At 30.7% G+C, this 17,587-nt stretch overlaps 3 protein-coding genes across 5 annotated transcripts; 2 read left to right on the top strand and 1 right to left on the bottom strand.

The window, feature by feature from the left end:
• The first annotated feature begins 2,467 nt into the window (after window positions 1-2,467).
• LOC116768511 (uncharacterized) lies at window positions 2,468-5,913 on the top strand. The gene is made up of 3 exons (XM_032659251.2): window positions 2,468-2,516; window positions 4,261-4,396; window positions 4,607-5,913. Exons 1-3 carry the CDS (start codon window positions 2,490-2,492, stop codon window positions 5,911-5,913), a joined length of 1,470 nt encoding a protein of 489 aa, XP_032515142.2. The 5' UTR covers window positions 2,468-2,489.
• Window positions 5,914-6,077: 164 nt separating this feature from the next.
• On the bottom strand, window positions 6,078-10,819 carry LOC116768373 (carotenoid isomerooxygenase-like). Of its 3 annotated transcripts, none has more exons than XM_061525786.1 (14): window positions 10,604-10,819; window positions 10,229-10,368; window positions 9,728-9,839; window positions 8,747-8,893; window positions 8,508-8,618; window positions 8,157-8,251; window positions 7,985-8,065; window positions 7,728-7,808; window positions 7,529-7,653; window positions 7,265-7,438; window positions 7,023-7,179; window positions 6,858-6,919; window positions 6,557-6,655; window positions 6,078-6,347 (listed from the first exon to the last, which is right to left on the bottom strand). In XM_061525786.1, the coding sequence occupies exons 2-14, from the start codon at window positions 10,332-10,334 to the stop codon at window positions 6,168-6,170; spliced, it is 1,530 nt and encodes a 509-aa protein (XP_061381770.1). In that variant the 5' UTR covers window positions 10,335-10,368; window positions 10,604-10,819; the 3' UTR covers window positions 6,078-6,167. The 3 variants fall into 3 exon arrangements, with proteins under 3 accessions (XP_061381770.1, XP_061381763.1, XP_061381775.1); XM_061525779.1 differs by having other exon boundaries at window positions 10,229-10,351; XM_061525791.1 differs by having other exon boundaries at window positions 10,229-10,298.
• A 1,422-nt stretch (window positions 10,820-12,241) lies between these two features.
• On the top strand, window positions 12,242-14,178 carry LOC116768372 (uncharacterized). Its single transcript, XM_032659075.2, has 5 exons — window positions 12,242-13,037; window positions 13,264-13,363; window positions 13,448-13,552; window positions 13,766-13,921; window positions 14,029-14,178. The coding sequence occupies exons 1-5, from the start codon at window positions 12,262-12,264 to the stop codon at window positions 14,080-14,082; spliced, it is 1,191 nt and encodes a 396-aa protein (XP_032514966.2). The 5' UTR covers window positions 12,242-12,261; the 3' UTR covers window positions 14,083-14,178.
• Window positions 14,179-17,587: the final 3,409 nt, after the last annotated feature.

Genomic DNA, 17,587 nt, shown 5'->3' with positions numbered 1-17,587 from the left:
AGAGAGTCTATCGCTTTTAAGAATTACCAGTTTTTGTGTCCAAATTACATATCTCGTAAAATCTATTGCGATTACAGCGTCCATTAGGAATGTAACTTGTATTGTTGGATTCGCAATTGTTGGAATTATAACCGAGATATAGGGCCGCAAGATTACTTTGACCATTATATCTTTTCCAGTCTTGTTATGTTGAGCATGCTGTATTTTGACAAGGAGAAGTATACAATATTAGCGTCCAGAATAATAGTTGGACTAGCTTGTGGAGCTGTACTTCCTTTAATTTATATGAACATCGGTGAATATGTTGCACCAAATCGAAGAGCTTTTTGTGTAAATTTGCTAGCTAGTGGAATGGGTTACGTTGGGACAATGCTAAGTCATGTCCTCCGTTTATTTCTAGATTGGAGGAACAACATTCCAACAACATTATCTACAACCATACCTCTCTTTTGGTTACAAAGTCTATTTTGGCTTGCAAATTCAGGACAATATGAGGAATGTGAAAAAGCATTTAAAGATTTGGATGGATCTAATGAAACCTCAAATAAAGAACTTAAGCAGATTTTAATCATATCAAACCAACGAGTGAGCAATACGATCAACATACTAATGTTCTTATAGATCTGGTAAAATTGGTCGCGTCTTTTGCAAAACAGAATATTTTTACAGACTCCTTTCTCTTATTATTATCATAGCTACTTACCGAGTAGTTGCGGAACGATTACTCTGAAGTACTTTGGCAATTTCTACGATACAAGATATAACGGACAGTAAAAATATATTTCTATATACCTTGTTAGTACATTGTCTTGCCTTGTGTGGCACAGCACTTCTTTGTTTCGTCTTAAGAATTTAAATATAAGGCGTATTCTATTAATATTGGGTATAGTAGCAAACTGCATACAGCGTGCTTTCTGTACAACTTTACTTTTACGTTCGAAAACTGATGAAGTTTCTATGTCGTGGCTCAATTTTTTTTTATTAGCTTTATATTTTGTTAGAGTGAGTTGCGGTCCTTATTTAGTACTAGAAACACTTTTGTTGGAAATATTTCGTCTAGAAAATAAAGCGGTTACTATATTTATATTATGTAATGTGACTTTCGTTGTGGGCTTACTCAACAACAAAGCTATGAGAGGCTAAGATTAGTATTTCTTAATGAAGCCCCATCTCATTCCACTATTTACAATCGATCTAACGAGTTTAACCGTAGCAATCTTAAGTCACCCGTTAAAAAGTTCTAACCTAGCACCCTATGACTTTTATTCCCAAGACCTAAAGATAAAATTCGAGATATTCTCTTTACGAGCCCTGAAGATGCGTTGAAAGCTTAAGAAAATGCTATAGACGAGATCCCTAAGGAAGAATTTCCCCACTGCTTTTCTCACTGGTTCTATCGAATGCGACGGTGTGTAGAGAAGAACGGAGATTACATCGACAAACAATAAAGGTATTGACAACTTCCTACATTAACCCGTTTTTTATTTTCTTAACATTTTCAGTGTTACCTAGGTATACATTGAGAGTGTTGTTATTATAGTTGAAACACATTTTTAAAGGAAGTAATAAATTAAAAAATTTAGAAAACCCTTTATTGTTTGCAAGCTGCGTTTTATTCATTTTACTTGGTTTTTGGGACAATTAAATGATACAATTTTTCGTATATAAAAGATTATAGAAGCCTACAAACTCTTATGATGGGAAATATTCTGTTATCATTAATTAAGTTTCACAATAGAAGTAATAAATGTTGTTAAATTAAAATATCTCTTTACTTTCTAAAGTATCCTTTAATACCAAAGTATTTTAAAGTATCCTTTAATTATGACAAAATTTTGTCACAAATTTCATATGATGAAGTTGATTTCTTGGGTTACGTTTAACAAAAACTAAATAGGATATTATTTTGATTTCAAACCAAACATTTCGATATTTTCAGTACTCCATGCTTGTTAACAAATATTATTTTAAGTAACAATTTGCATACCAAAGTTTAATATTCTCTAAGCTAAAAAGTACAAATTTCAAGTAATGAAATATTAAAAAGGTTTTTTGGTAATTGAACATATAGGTTTGTGTGTGTGTGTGCTTGTGTGTGTGTAAAATAATAAAAACAATATTTATACAAAGAGGCAGGAGAAATTTATTAGGAAGAAGCTTACTGTCATTACATGCAAGGCTTTAATTGAATGTTACTAAATGTTAACTTACTAACTTAAGATACAATTTTTGAAAGCAGTTAAGATTCTTGTGTTTTCCATGGCTTCACTTTATTTCGTAACATTCCTCATTTTCATTACAAACACACCCATATATAAACGCTAACTTTAATTATTTATCGATCTATTTGAACATATTTGAATTTAAATTGATGTAAGTTAATCATTTTAAAGATAAAAATATATAATTGAAAAGGAAACTAATCATGTATTTGACGTGCCATAAATTTAAAACAGTTCTATCATTACTGTTTCAAACATTAATTGAAAATGTTATGTCAACCGACACTGCAACAGGTTTGTAAAAATATTTTCTATAAATTATATAACAAATATTGAAATTATTTTTTTAATGACTTTTCGAGTTTACATGAAAAATGTGTCTACCTTATGGGATCTAAGACTTTCGCGAGTATTCATTTAAATGAAACTAATATTTTTTGGATTACTACGTACGCGTATTTTATTATTTTAAAAACTACTTACTCCCGACGTTTCGGTTACTTCGCAGCAACCGTGATCACGGGTAGACGAGATGTGAATGTCATATCATTTGTATCCAAAAATATATTAAATACTAATTTGTCTAATCAGATTTACTTGTATTTTTACTGTAATGTCGGTCTGCGGTATCGTCACAGACATGGGATGTTAAATTTTTAAGGAGGGGGTTCTAGGTGTTGAATATATTCCCGCCATCTTCTCTATTGAAATTGGGATGTTTTTTAATTTCAATAGTCTCGCGAGATAACCTCAGTATTACTAGGTACCTGTCTTCACGAGCTACGATTCGTGGTTTACCAAACCGAATGTATACTGGACTGGTTTGTCCATTTTGTGTTCACACACTGATGACTTCGACGAACGCCTATTTTTAATGTCTGAGATATGTTCCTTTACCCTTGTACCGATGCTCCGTTTTGTCTGTCCAATGTATGACATCATGTAACCGAAACGTCGGGAGTATGTTGTTTTAATATAATAAAATACGCGTAGTAATCCGAAAAATATTAGTTTCATTTAAAAGTGTCTACTTTTTCTGTAGTTATAATTGTAGTAGCTTACATAGTTAAAATACATACATATATGTTTTACATTTCCGGTGTGTATAAGCGATGTGCAGGTAAGTGTTGGATAAACATGTTTGCCAAAAAAGTGTTTGCCATCTTGTTAACGATGGGTGATCATGTAATGGAAATTTTGTGACCGATATAGACAAGATTAATTGTGCACTCTTATTATTATTCTTAAATTAAAGTAATTAATGTGACACTAGCACAAAACTTATTTAAAAATATGTTGCAGTTCCTTCAATCAAAGATTGAATAGTTGTGGATACGGTTTTGCGGAAATAAACTTTTCTAATTCAACTTAACAATATACAAAATGGATTTCAGAACGTTGCAACACATTCTACGAGAATGTATATATGTAGATAATGAATTATTTGAAATTCGTGCAAAATAATATAGAGGCAACTGAAATTGACCTTTAAATAACTTTTGGTAAATCTATAGAAATAATGAAAAAGTAGTATGTAATACATATGGTACTGTTTTGGGTGGCTAAATTATATCGATTTTAGAATTTTCGTAACTGAGTAACAATGACATGTTGCAGAACACATGGAGAGTAATATAAAGAATATCATATAAAGATGATAAGTTTATACTATTTCATGAAAATGTTTCGAGAGAACAAATTATTTGTGAAGTTTGTCTAGCAGAGGCAGACTAACGCCAAGATGAAAGTAGGCTTAGATGCCAAAAAGCGTGGAGAAATCAATAAAACCTTCATATAAAATTTGCGTGTAACCTGAAAAATACGTGTTTTCTTTATTAATTTACGTAATAAAAGTATAGCCCATTATTATTTCTGCACCTGCCCTAGTTTATACGTGATTCATTTATGCATAAATTCCTTGAAATAGTTTCTTAAAATAAAAATTTTAGAACTCACTTTAGCCATTCATCTCCGATCTCATATGTTCTGAAATCAAATTAAAAAAATAGTTTCAGTAAAAAGCGAAAATAATTTCCAGGCATTGGTCGTCACGGGTCTAGCTTTAGCAAGCTTGTCTGAAGGCTACATATTCGGTCAGATGTCGGGTATGATCAATGTTCTCCGCGCAGATGATAGTCCCATAACCTTGTCAGAAAATGAGGTGTCCTGGATTGGTAAATATTTTTTTTTATTATTTTTTATTGAAATTCCAAAAATTTAAAATGTAGCAGTCATAACATTTTGCTTTAAATTGGTCCATCAACAGAAAATTTCCTCTGCAACTGTTTATTTGTAAAATGTCCGGTTTTCAAACCATTTCACATTCATTTTTATTCCAATATAATTCATACAAAGACTGACAATTTCAAAAATATTTATTACAGCTTCGATCATCAATGTGACATGCATCATTGGATTTGCCATTGTAATAGTTATAACTGAGCTATATGGACGGAAGATAACTCTAACTATTGTATCTGCTCCAGTACTGATATGCTGGTTGATGATTTATTTTGCCAAGGATAAATATACTATACTAGCATCAAGGATCATAGTTGGAATAGCTTTTGGAAGTGTCCTACCTTTAATTTATATGAATGTCAGCGAATACGTTGGACCAAACAAAAGAATTATATTAGTTAATTTCATAACCTGCGGAATGGGCTGCATTGGAACAATGCTTGGTCATATCCTCAGTATATTTCTAGATTGGAAGAACGTTGCATTAATTGGAATGATTCCAACAGCATTGTCTACAATCATGCCTCTCTTTTGGGTAGAAAGTCCATTTTGGCTTGCAAATTCAGGAAGATATGAAGACTGTGAGAGATCATTTAGAGCATTGCATAGATTAAATGAAACATCAACTGAAGAATTAAAACAACTTATAAACAATTCGAGACAAAACATTGAAAAAAATAATAAAAACAAAAAAGTCCTTTTCGAATTAGCGAAGTCATTTATAGTTTTTTGTAGAAGTAAATATTTCTTCAAGTTTTTTATGATCATTGTTGTAATAAGTACTTATAGAGTGGTTGCTGGAAAGATTCTGTTGAGCACTTTGGCCAATGTTATGATTCAAGATATAACAGGAAGTAAAAACATATTTTCATTCACTTTACTAGTCGATGGATTTGCTTTGGCTGGAACAACATTATTCTGTTTCTTCATAAGCAATGCAAAGTTAAGGCCTCTATTATTAATATCTGGTACAATAGCGAACTGCATACAGATTGCTTTGTCAACACTTTTGTATTGTTTTCCGAAATCCGTACAACCTTTTATGACATGGCTACAAATAATTTTACTGGCTTTGTACTTTATTACTGTAAGTGGCGGGCCTTATAGCGTACTAGAGACACTTTTATCAGAAATACATCCGCTTAAAACAAAAGCAATCACGTTATTCATGGCGGCCACTATTGGTGGCGTTTTACAGTTCCTTGATATAAAAGTAGCTTATGTTTTTCTACCAGCAATAGGTTACCAGGGAGTGTTCTTAGTTCATTCCGCTATTGTTTTCTTATGTCTTTTATATATGTATTTTTATTTACCAGAAACAAGAGGAAAGACGTTGCAGGAAATAGAAATGTTTTTCGAACATAATAAGTTTCATAGTTTCAATGTTTTATACGAACCAGTGCGGCAAAGAGATATCGAGACAGAAAATATTGAACTATTGAAGAAATAAATATAGTTTATTATAATAAATAAATAATTTGAATATGATAGTTTTTATTATCATTTAATAAGACAAACTGAGGTTAATAATATAATTAAAAAGTTTAAAAAATTAATAAACATTTTTCGTTAGTGTGACTCACACGTTTTATTACTTGTTTTTATTGTTGAAAATACAGATTAATTAAATATTTTTTCATTTTTATTGTTTATGTTTTATAACTCGACAGTCTATATGTAATATGTTTACATTTTTATGGATAATCAAGTTGAATTCGTGTCGGGTAGAAACCACCCGTGAAAGCACTTGGGTGCCTGCGAGGGTGTTGTAAACCTGACACGTCCGAGTTCTGTGAGATCTCGGGCGTCCAACACGAGGAGTGCTGTTGCATTCTCGTCACTGCCCCAAAGTAAGGCACTCAATAGTACACCATCATCTTCATCCTAAAAACAATAAACAATGTTAAAATTAATCACACAATATTCTTGTCTGTAATGAATACGGAATAAAATTATAAAAATTGATAAATCGACAAAATATCGTATATACAAAGTTACATTCGTTTAACGCGTTTTTGATGAGAGAATTTTCAAAGAAAACTATCAAAAATTTAATTTTGCCAATTAAGTGTAGTAAAGAACGCAACAAGAACCTGAGCATCCGGTCGGGCAACAAATACAGGCTCGCTAGGATTTGCGTCCACTTCACACCATGTCTTCACTTCACCGCTTTTAGTATCAACTTTAATTATCTGGAAATTTAATATAGGATAAAGGCCGGATAGATGTCTCACTTTTTGAAACACTCTCCTAATTTACAAAATATTAATTTTATTTAAATAAAGTCTATGAATTTACGTAGTTTCATCTTTTATGATTAGATGCGATTTGATTTATTAGACGGATAAAATACCAGCAATATTTTTTCAAAAAGGTATACGTGAAAACACTAACCGTTCCGCCATAAATTGAGTGCACCTGTGGGCCCATTCCGTAAAAGTATCGATAGGGTCGTCCTGAAAACAAAATCTAATGTAAAACGTAACATGATAAGCACGATAGCTGTGTTTAAATTTTTTTAAAGGATATATTGTTGTTAAAAATCACAAAAAATATCACCATTGTACAATTCATAGTTTATCCTCGGTGTCTCTATTGGAATATCTGCTATAACTGATATCTCCACCCTACTGTTATTTGGGCTGTTTAAAGGAATTTCGATTCTTTTGGGTTGTGATTGACACCATTTCGCGTAATCAGGGTTGCTGCGTATGTTCTGGAATTAAAAAAAATATAACTGAATTAACATTGTATTAAATGACTAAGTGTAACAATAGGTTCTGCTGTTGATGTTAACATACCTTAATTGCTTCCACATAGAGGGCGTCAATAATTTTGGCGTCTTTATAAGAACACACATCTATGATCAATTGGCCGTCTAATTCAAAACAGTTAATAATGTGCATAAAGAAAAAGGTCTCTGTAGTGTAACGGGTCTGCTCTCCGGTGTTGCGATTTACTAACACTATCTGTGTCTAAAACAATATATTATATTATATTTAGTATACTTTACGTAATTCGTTATTTAAAAATTTTACGAATTATTTTGATTAAAGAAATAATACCTCGTAACCGTCATACCATAACACACTCGATGAAAATGGCCGATTGCTGACATAGCTCACTGCCGAATTTAAATAAGATATTGCAAGTGGTTGTTCTATTATAATAAAATAATTCTCAGTAATACCTGAAAGGTAACAAAACATGTACAATGCAACATATTTTTACGACTAAAAGTATATATGACAAAAATAAAATTACCAAAAGAATGCATATATGAAGGATGTAAGAGCCATCTGGAGTCCACAGTGTGAACAACTTCTACGAGATCAAACATGTCACCTGCAAGAAGAATAAGATTTTTTCATTTTGAATTTGAAATAAATTAACGAAAATATATCCGATGTATAATGTATAGAATATCCATCATTCTAATATTAATGGGTCCGGTTAATTTTTGCATCTTTCATCTGATATTGTGTATTGCAATGTATTTCATTCTGTTAGGAACTAATTACCTTTTTCTGTGTAAGGAAATTTGACAATCATGTGTTTTAATAGCCCCTTAACCACGCCAAGAGCTATATTGTAAACGTCTCCTAAAAATGAGTAATAATTTGTCAAAATTATATCCTAATTCCAAACTTATGAAAGTTATTTTTTTCATATATTGATTGTAAATAACATTACCATTTTTCATTACATGTGGGTGCGCTGTGTGGCAGACGATTAATGAATTTAAAAGACTCTTCTTTTCTAATGTATCGAGAGATTCAGTATCAATTCTGAAAAAAATACAATACATTCATCGTATGAAAGAGAATTTACATTATAGCGTAATTTTTTTTTCTTTTGGGAATATAAAACAGAAAGTATTCATCATTTCCGTAGCAATTTCAGTGCATTTTGTGAATTTTACTTCTACAATCGGATTTAAAAGAAGTAAAATATTTGGTAGTTTTAACAGGATGCCTGTAATTATCACCACTATATTTTGATCATTTCAGTCTATATGAATTATCTTATATTATAGTCACTTACTTGTAAACATTAGTATATTCTGTCATGGCGTACATCTGATCTCCGAAAGGGTATACAGATATTCCACAATTATCGGTGACTGCCTCTGCAGGGTTGAAAATGGTTGATATTCTATAAAAAAATACTATATATTCACACCACTACAGAACATGATTAAAAGATATGATTTAATAAATATATATCTATTTACGATTTTTAATAACACATAACACTTCATTTGAAGAATTAAATCTATTTACCTATCAAATATTGTGTGGCAAGGATCTGGAACAGCTTCCGTGGCAAATTCTGTGACCACAATACGATTAGCAGCTCTGTTTTTTCTTAATGTTTTTGAATCTAGGAACCTACATTGATATGTTGCCCGACCACCCTTAATCGAAAATCTGTAAAATAACACATTATGTAAATATAGTATTCTTGAGAAAGCTTAAACCAAATATTAATGACATTAAACTATTTACTTTAGTTTAGTTTAGTATGTATTTATTTATTTTATTCGTTAAAACTTTTTGCATTCATTCTTTTTAATTGTTATTTTATGAAACACCAAATCCACCAACAGTGTTAAATTGTAAATTATGTTATCACACAATTGATTAAGAATTTTATACGACAAGAATGGAGGTTTTAATTTAAGTGATTAAAGAAAACTTAATTTTTTTTTTCCAAGTACGTTATAAATAGAAGAACACAAGATTACTTGTAAACAGCTGATACGATTTAGTTAAGACCAAGCAAACAAAACAACTGTAAGAATTGATTGCTTTGTGTATGAATCGATACTAGTGATTTTCATTTATTTTTTTAAGGCTATGTCTTCATTCGCACTGTTATTTCACAAATTATTATTTAATGTAATGCTATTGCTAGCACAAATATATTTTGTAACATAAAATGTTATGTTTTTTTTGACAATGGTAGTTTCCCCGTAATATAGGACAAGTGTCAGTTTATGTAAAAGTTAATATTAAAAAATCAGTTACATTCATAAGTTAATCCCGGATCGCGTCTTTCGCATTCTACACCACACTAAAAGAATATACTGTGAACATCTTTGCACGGATGAAGGCCATATTTAAAACAACCTAACCTAAAAATTCAGTAACATCGAAGTTTTGGTGAATACTTATTTAAAAACCTATTTGATCCTTGACAATAAAGCTTCAGTTTATCATATACTTTTGCTTTTATTAAACAAATAACGAATTCATAAACACCTGTGAAGCAGCGATGATCCGTCAAAGACATGACCAAACTCAGAATTGCCAATTTTAATGGCACCAGATCCATTTCTTATCAGCGTTCCTTGAAGCCAAGGCGGAATGCTACCTGCATTTGATATTTGAAATATAAGTAAAAAAATACTTTTTTTGTGATAAAAATGAATGAGTAAACTTATCTGGATAATTATATAGTTATAAAATGAAAAATATTTGAGACCTTTAAGTTTATTGAAAGCGAAAATCCAATATTGAACACGTATTCTACGCATTCTATATATTTAAATAGTTCTATACCAAGTCTAAATCTTTATTTAAACCAGCAACAACTATACTTATCATTAAATTTCAATTCACAATCTATTACACTTTTTGTAATTGTTTTTAAAATCATAATGATTATTTGACAATAACAGTAAAACATTGTCTAAAACTATTAAGATTTTTGTGTGTTTATGAGTGTTTATTATAATTAAATGAGAAGAAGCACATTTTTACCTGAAACTTTACCCTCTAAAGGATTTGTAATTTCTTGAGTACACGTCCTTAACATCGGCGTTGTCCATGACTGAGTCGCAAAATTTTCTATTTTAGTTTTGGGCATTTTGCGCTGTCGTATAACTAATAGAAAAGTGTAACTGAAGTATAGATTTTTCATTTAAAATATAAATTTCTTAGAGAGAACATACTTTATCTGATTTTACGCTATTAGTTTTGAGGAAGTTTTTACACATTGTTGTATAAAAACTATGACATAAATATATGAAATTGTGCCAGCAAACCTAACCTTACATTCCACTTTTGACTATGTTATCTGATAAGAAACGTCGATATTTTAGCAGTCACAATAATATATTATTGATTTTTTCATACCTTTTCGTCAGAAGAATCAGACGATGTTAAATTCACAATTAAAAACACTGCTGTTATAGAAGTCTTTTGTGTTTTTGGGATACAGTACAGAATTCAAGATACTCTTTTAAGAGTAGGATCTTCTTTTTGCATTCGAATTTAAAGGAACTTATTTAATATATTTGGCACATCACGATAAACACACCCGCTCTATATATACTACTATAACAAATTGGATTTCTGCTGTAGTATCGGCAGTTTTAAATTATGATATAAGATAACAGATGATATAGGAAAGTATGAGATAACTTAGCCCGATGACTGGATATATATTATATTTACATAGATAACAAAGTACGTTTGGCGTATTGTAGGGTTCGAAAGAGAGTATTGTTTTTAAAAATTAAATATGTGTTCAACAGGAAATGTAAGCAAATATGATACAGGAGCATAAGAAAACTAATTAATACCCAAATTATTTCAGATGCACTAAGAGCTTTTAACGGATTGAAGTGAAAATTAATTAATATTAATTAAACAGCGGACTCTTGTTGTATTTTTAACTGCACAACATTTAATGTATTACGGAAGTTCCAATGGAACAAAGATAAGTTACTATAGTTATAAGATAAGTTCATATTTCAGATAAAATATTTCGCCTTATAAAACATTCCCCAAAATAACATAACGGTCATATTGTTATCGGTTAAAGTGAAATTATATCTTGTAATCGTCTGATTAGTAGGTTCTAGAAGTTGTTAATTATATCATATTATGGTATCAAGGTCTTACGTCATCCTAACACTTTTTGTGACGTTTTTGAATTTAATATGTAATTTTGTATTATATAAAATATTATCTTTATATTCTAAGTACCTAAAATTGTTGTAAGTAAAAACGATATTAAGTTTCCCTACTTAAAAGCTTTTCATATTCATTTCAAGAAAGAAAGAAAAGAGATTGTTTTTCTTTTAGCCTTACAAAGATACAATCCATTGCCTCTAAAAACTCCGTTAGACGGATCCCCAAAATGGCTAATACTCTTCCGATTACATAAATATATGTGAAAAGATTACTTATATCAGAAAAGCTCTATAGTCATGTTAGCGTTTGCTCATACAAAAAAAAAAATAACTCAAGAAACGAGTCCACAGTGACCTTATTAAAAAGTCGCGAAATAAAAATTGACTAACTAAATAATTAACCCCAATATCATTCGCCAATACCCTTAGGTCCTTACCAATTATATAGATCAAATATAGTAATAAACTCATTCTATCTCTTATTTGTAGACAGTAAATACTACTACTGTAATCGTTAAGCATTTTTTTACATACAAATAATTTACGTACGCTTATAACATATAATACCTTATCTAAGTGCCAGTTTAAATATATTAAACAACATAATACACAACATAACATAATAACATATAACACAACTGTCATCTCTCTCACGTTTTATTTACGTCGAGAGCTTAATAGTTACCTTAATCAAAACATCAATCGATCCTCATTTAATGTAATCTAGTAGTTATCAATCACCGTTTATACAGACGTCTTCAATTTGATATTTTCCTTTGAATTATGCCTTGTCTTGTAATCACAGAATCAGCGAGTTAAAATTTTAATATAACCTTTCATAGCCTGATACGAAGTTCTGGTGTAAGCACACTTAAAATGATGTGGCCGATAAATTTCGAAGAAATGTACAAAATATCAACTTATTCATTGCGTTTGAACGGTGCACATCCAAATATAAAAAATAAAAATAAATTTTGGTATCTTAAAATTTATTTACTCAGATTCATAGAGTTGCTTTGCTGCGGTCTTCTCGTAAATTCAATAATATTTTACGACGTAGTTTCTAAAAAGTACACAGAGGCCATCAAAAACAGCCTGATGGTGATCGTTGGTATAACCGTGATCTTTAAACACTCAATACTAATAAACTGTAACGATTCAATCAAGCAACTCCTCAAAATTCTGGATGAGGATTATAAGGCCGCCGAGCTTTATGGAGAGAGAGAAAAAGATATCATACTGAAATCTGCGATGAGTGGAGTTAAAATTTGTCGCTTCTGGCTTGTGTCTGCAACTCTGACGTGCTTCATGTTCCCTGCTAAAGCCATCATTGAGATGGGCAACTTATATATGAGAGGCGAATTCAAACTTGTTCCCATGTTTGACTTTACATACCCCAATTTTATCGAAGTTCATAAGGACTCGACTGTCGCGTACACAGTGTTATTTCTGATGTGTCTGTCCTTTGACCTTTTCTCTTTGTCTATTTACATAGGGTTTGACCCTCTCGTTCCTATATTTATGTTGCACACTTGCGGCCAGTTGGAGTTGATTAGTAACAAGCTTGTGAACCTCTTTTCTAAGGACGCTTCACCACAGGATATTGTCGACGACCTTAAGCGGATCAATGTGAAACTTCAGAATATTTACAAGTAAAGTATTGGTCTTTATTTACAAATGAAAATACCTTAATTAATCTTCTGTCCCGATATAATGCTGAATAGACGAGATATTAGATTTCATCTTAAATTTTATCAAACCAGAATTCCTAAGATAAAGTTAGAATTCCCTCAGACATCAGTTAGAGGATATTTCTGTTATACTTTGTATAAGCACAGTAATTTTAATTTATAATATATATATATATATATTTAATAGGTTCGTGAAAATGGTGCAGAATATTTTTATAATATTATATGAATTTAATATGAAAACAACTACTTTTCTTCTACCATTCTCAGTTTTCCAAATAATGCAGGTACATTAAAAGTTTTCTAACTCCTCTTACATTTTTCTTTCTATTTACTTTATCTCACTATATTTAAACGTATCTTTGTTTCAGTCCTTACGGAACAGAGAGATCAGTCTCGAGTTTATATTTTTCTTTTCTGGCGCCTGCTTGCACTTTTACATGCCATGTTACTACAGCAACCTTCTGATGGAGAAGGTAGTTATGAGGAATTTCTTGCGAGAAATCCTCTTTGAGTTGATATTTTTGTTAATATTTCAGTATTTATGTAACCTATTAGGAATATTAATGTATAATAAAAGCCTACTTAGAAGAAAATAAATATACTATACTGATTACATACATTTATTGCGGCAGATATGTTTTTTTTTGTTAGTCTAACAGTGTTTCTACAAAATAGTATATTTTCAGAGTGAATCCCTCCGTAATGCGATATACTTTAGCGGTTGGGAGTCACGACGAGATATCGGAATCAGGAAGACGATTCTTCTGATGCTGACAAGGACTTACGTACCTCTTGGCATCAAGACTGTCTTCTATCCGATTTGTTTGGACACTTTTGCTGAGGTATTTAATCTTAAAACTAAGGCTTAACCTATGATAAGACGCATACATATACCTACCTGTAGTGGTCGAGCGTATCGCCCTAATTCCATGTGATTACTTTTTATCAGATGGTGCGTCAGGCTTACGGAATATATAACATCATGAACGCTGCTTGGGGTTAAATTTTGATATTTGCACAAGGTATAGAATAGCATTGGCTTATCATTAACTTATATATTCTACAGATTTTCGTCTTAATAAAAACTTTTTTTATTATTATTTAACCCGTTGAGTATTAATTTCCTAATCATTCACAAACTCAGAACTACAAGGTTTTCAGTTCAGTATCTTTACGTATATTAAAATGATCTATGTTGGTGCTAAAAATTTAAATCCTTGTAACCAAGTTTGTGTCGTGTTATTTCTTATAAATTCTTTTGTAACGTAACTTAAAAAAAATTAGGTTCTGAAATCACATGAAAATATTATAAATTAGTACCAAAGATAAATTCAAATATTTAATTTTCCTTTCATATATTGATGTGTGTAAGTGATTAAAATATTCCTTCTAGAAAAAACGATCACCTTAAAAGTGATAATTTTAGCATGAATTCCAATACAATGATTGTTCTGTTATCTAACAGACAAGATAATATTATAATAATCAACAAGTGTTCGTTTGATATTTAAAATTACAACTAATTTTGGATGAAACGAAATTTTATTAAGTATAAAAGAATTTCCTATTACCGTTAATACAGCTCTAAAAAAAATATTTTAATAAACATGTTAACAAATCAGTATATATAGAATAACAATTCTATTTAAACTGATTTGGATATTTGCATGAATAATAAACAATAAAAAAGTAACATGTCACAGAATAAGGATGTATTGTTTATGATTAAAGACTTTAAATATATAAAATTGAAGTGACCGTGACACGCCTTAAGAATATTTCACACAACAATTATACTTACAGAACGTCCAGATATTATCAACGGTTTATCTTATCAAATGTTGCTTGATTTTTTATTAATTATGTCTGACAATGCCAACTTGGACTTAACACAGTACAGTCAAAGTTTAAATGAAACTAATATTTTTCGGATAAACTACGCGGATTTTTATTATTTAAAAAACTACATAGTCCCGACGTTTCGGTTACTTTTCAGCAACCGTGATCTTGAACGACATCTTGTCTGCCCGTGATATAAATGTTCCAACTTTTTATTTAAAAACTGGATGACACTACATACAATCCCGATTATAAACATAATTTCGAATCTTAGATCCACAGGAAATATTTCTGACATTGATGTTTGTTATGCTGCATTCGGGTCTTCTGTTTGAGTAACGAAGAAAGTCCCAAAAGCAACGTTTTAATCCACGACAAGTAGTATGTATAACCGGGAACTAAATAAAGAAAAATAAAAACTAGTAAACAAATATTTGAAGCGGTTCCAACTGCTAATATTAAAAATCTTAATTTGAAAGTTTAAAAAATAACAAAGAGCTAATTGTTATAAAACCATCTACAACTATTGTGAATAAAAGTATACCTGGAGTCCCGCTCATATCCTGTATCGTCGCAATAACCATTGTACTGGACAAAAAACGACCACTAGCAACATTGTAAATACACAGAATTGTGGATAATATAACAATCTTCAATAAAATAAACGTTTTCATGGCATCTATTTTTTTCTTTGGAACGAAGTCGTTGACGATAACACCAAGACGTTTGTTCTGTTTCTCTTTTTCGTAAGAAAGTGCAATTCGTTTTCAGATGCTTCCGATGAGGCGTGTAAATTTCGAAATGTTCTTTCATATTCTTCAAAACGCCCCTTCGTTGCCATGCTGGACTTTCTATCCAAAGCAGAGGCAATATAATAGCGGTGGCTGGCATGATAGCTACTAATGCCACTTGTCTTTAAAGCAAAAGTATACTTAGTTCATGTACGTTATAATTCCTATATTCGTGCCAACATTTGTTCTTCTTCTGATACTTCCAGTACGGTCGAGCCAGTCCATGTTCAAGCTGCAGAAACTTGACCACAGCTAGGCTCTACCACCTACAAAATTCATTCATCATTTAGTTAAGTCTCTACGAAGATGTTTTAGATTTAGGGAATGCTTTCGCTTGAAGAAATTTTAAGTGGACCTTGTTTCTATTGAAATGCAATTAATTTCAAAATAAGTCAGTAATAGCTCTATGTTAATATCCGCGCCAGGGGTTATTCTATTTTCATTCACAACAGCAAGGAGATTTTTTTCTAAATATAATATTACAATAGATAACATGGAATTAATGAAAAGAATTCCTTAAAGCGGCACTTTCTGATAATCCCATGAAATAAAACATAAGAATAGAAACATACATTTCACTGTCAAAAATATTGCTTTAACACAAACGACAAGATACAAAACATTCAATGCGTATTTAGTCATGGCTTACACTTGTCGTTACAAATGATATTAGATCAATAAAACTAGAGATGTATTCATAATATTCAATAAAACTATTAGACAATTAATTGTGTATTAAATTGCCACAAACCAATAGTTTTACGAGTGAAACATTTAGGAAATAACGATTTTATGAAATCATCAGAGCTGATATATTTGTACTGTATATATTAACTACTTCATTTAAATACCGATACTAATTAAATATGATACTGAATTCAACTCAAGGACGGATATCTTTAGTTTAATTCATCCGCCAGCATTTGTTTAAACAAATATTAGCTGTCACTAATTACACAAGCGAATTTTTTTCTCTGCTTTTGTGTTCAAGTAATGTTATTGATAAAGAATTGTATAATTATATTTCTTATTATACTTTCCGTTATAATGGCCTTGAAATTTTTGTTTCAAGTAAACCAATAGATATAAATATATATAAAAAGAAGGATATATCGCGCGAATAGTGGTACTAATATATTTTAATGTTTGCGCCATCTAGTGGTGATAAGTGTCAATAATTTATCCTTATATTTTAAATAATGCATTATTTATTACAAAAATGTGACAGAAATACAAATTACAGATAGATACTGTTTTGTTCATAAAATTAGGTTGTATAAGGTCTTTAAGTACAATTTGCTTCGTATTCTATAAATTCAGATTGATTTAAATGTGTTTAAAAATAACACTCATAAAAATAACACACATAAACTCTCAATCAAAATTGATATGTTCAGCGCTTTATCTTAACTTTGTTATAAAAGAATTTAAAATTAATCGGTAGCGGGAAACCGTCGTGCAGCGCCGCCAATAAACTATGAAAGAACGTTTAATTTGACAATATATAGATTCATTTGTTGTAAAATAATTTGTTAAGAGTAAGTTAAGTTTATTGACTATATTTAGACATATTTCTGTATGTTTCATAATTTATTGAATTAACCAATGATAACTATTTCCTGTTAAATGAGAATAAATGAGACGGCCTTTCATTGTTAATTGGCACAAACTTACAGTCCGAGTAGATCACTTGTGTTATAATGCACTGTAAACAAGAAATGCCTGGCTCGACGCCGACATATATATTCCTAATTGTCCATTGAAAGATATTTGCGATGATTTTATTTTTCTGTGTCATGGAAATAGTTAGGAAAACAGTATATAAGTACGCTTTTGACTGACTCCAATTAGAAAGATCCCAGGTCACCTGATTCTATC

The sequence above is a fragment of the Danaus plexippus genome, chromosome 4 (assembly GCF_018135715.1).
Source record: "Danaus plexippus chromosome 4, MEX_DaPlex, whole genome shotgun sequence".
NCBI lineage: Eukaryota > Metazoa > Arthropoda > Insecta > Lepidoptera > Nymphalidae > Danaus > Danaus plexippus.
This window is presented reverse-complemented; position numbering and strand designations above follow the sequence as displayed.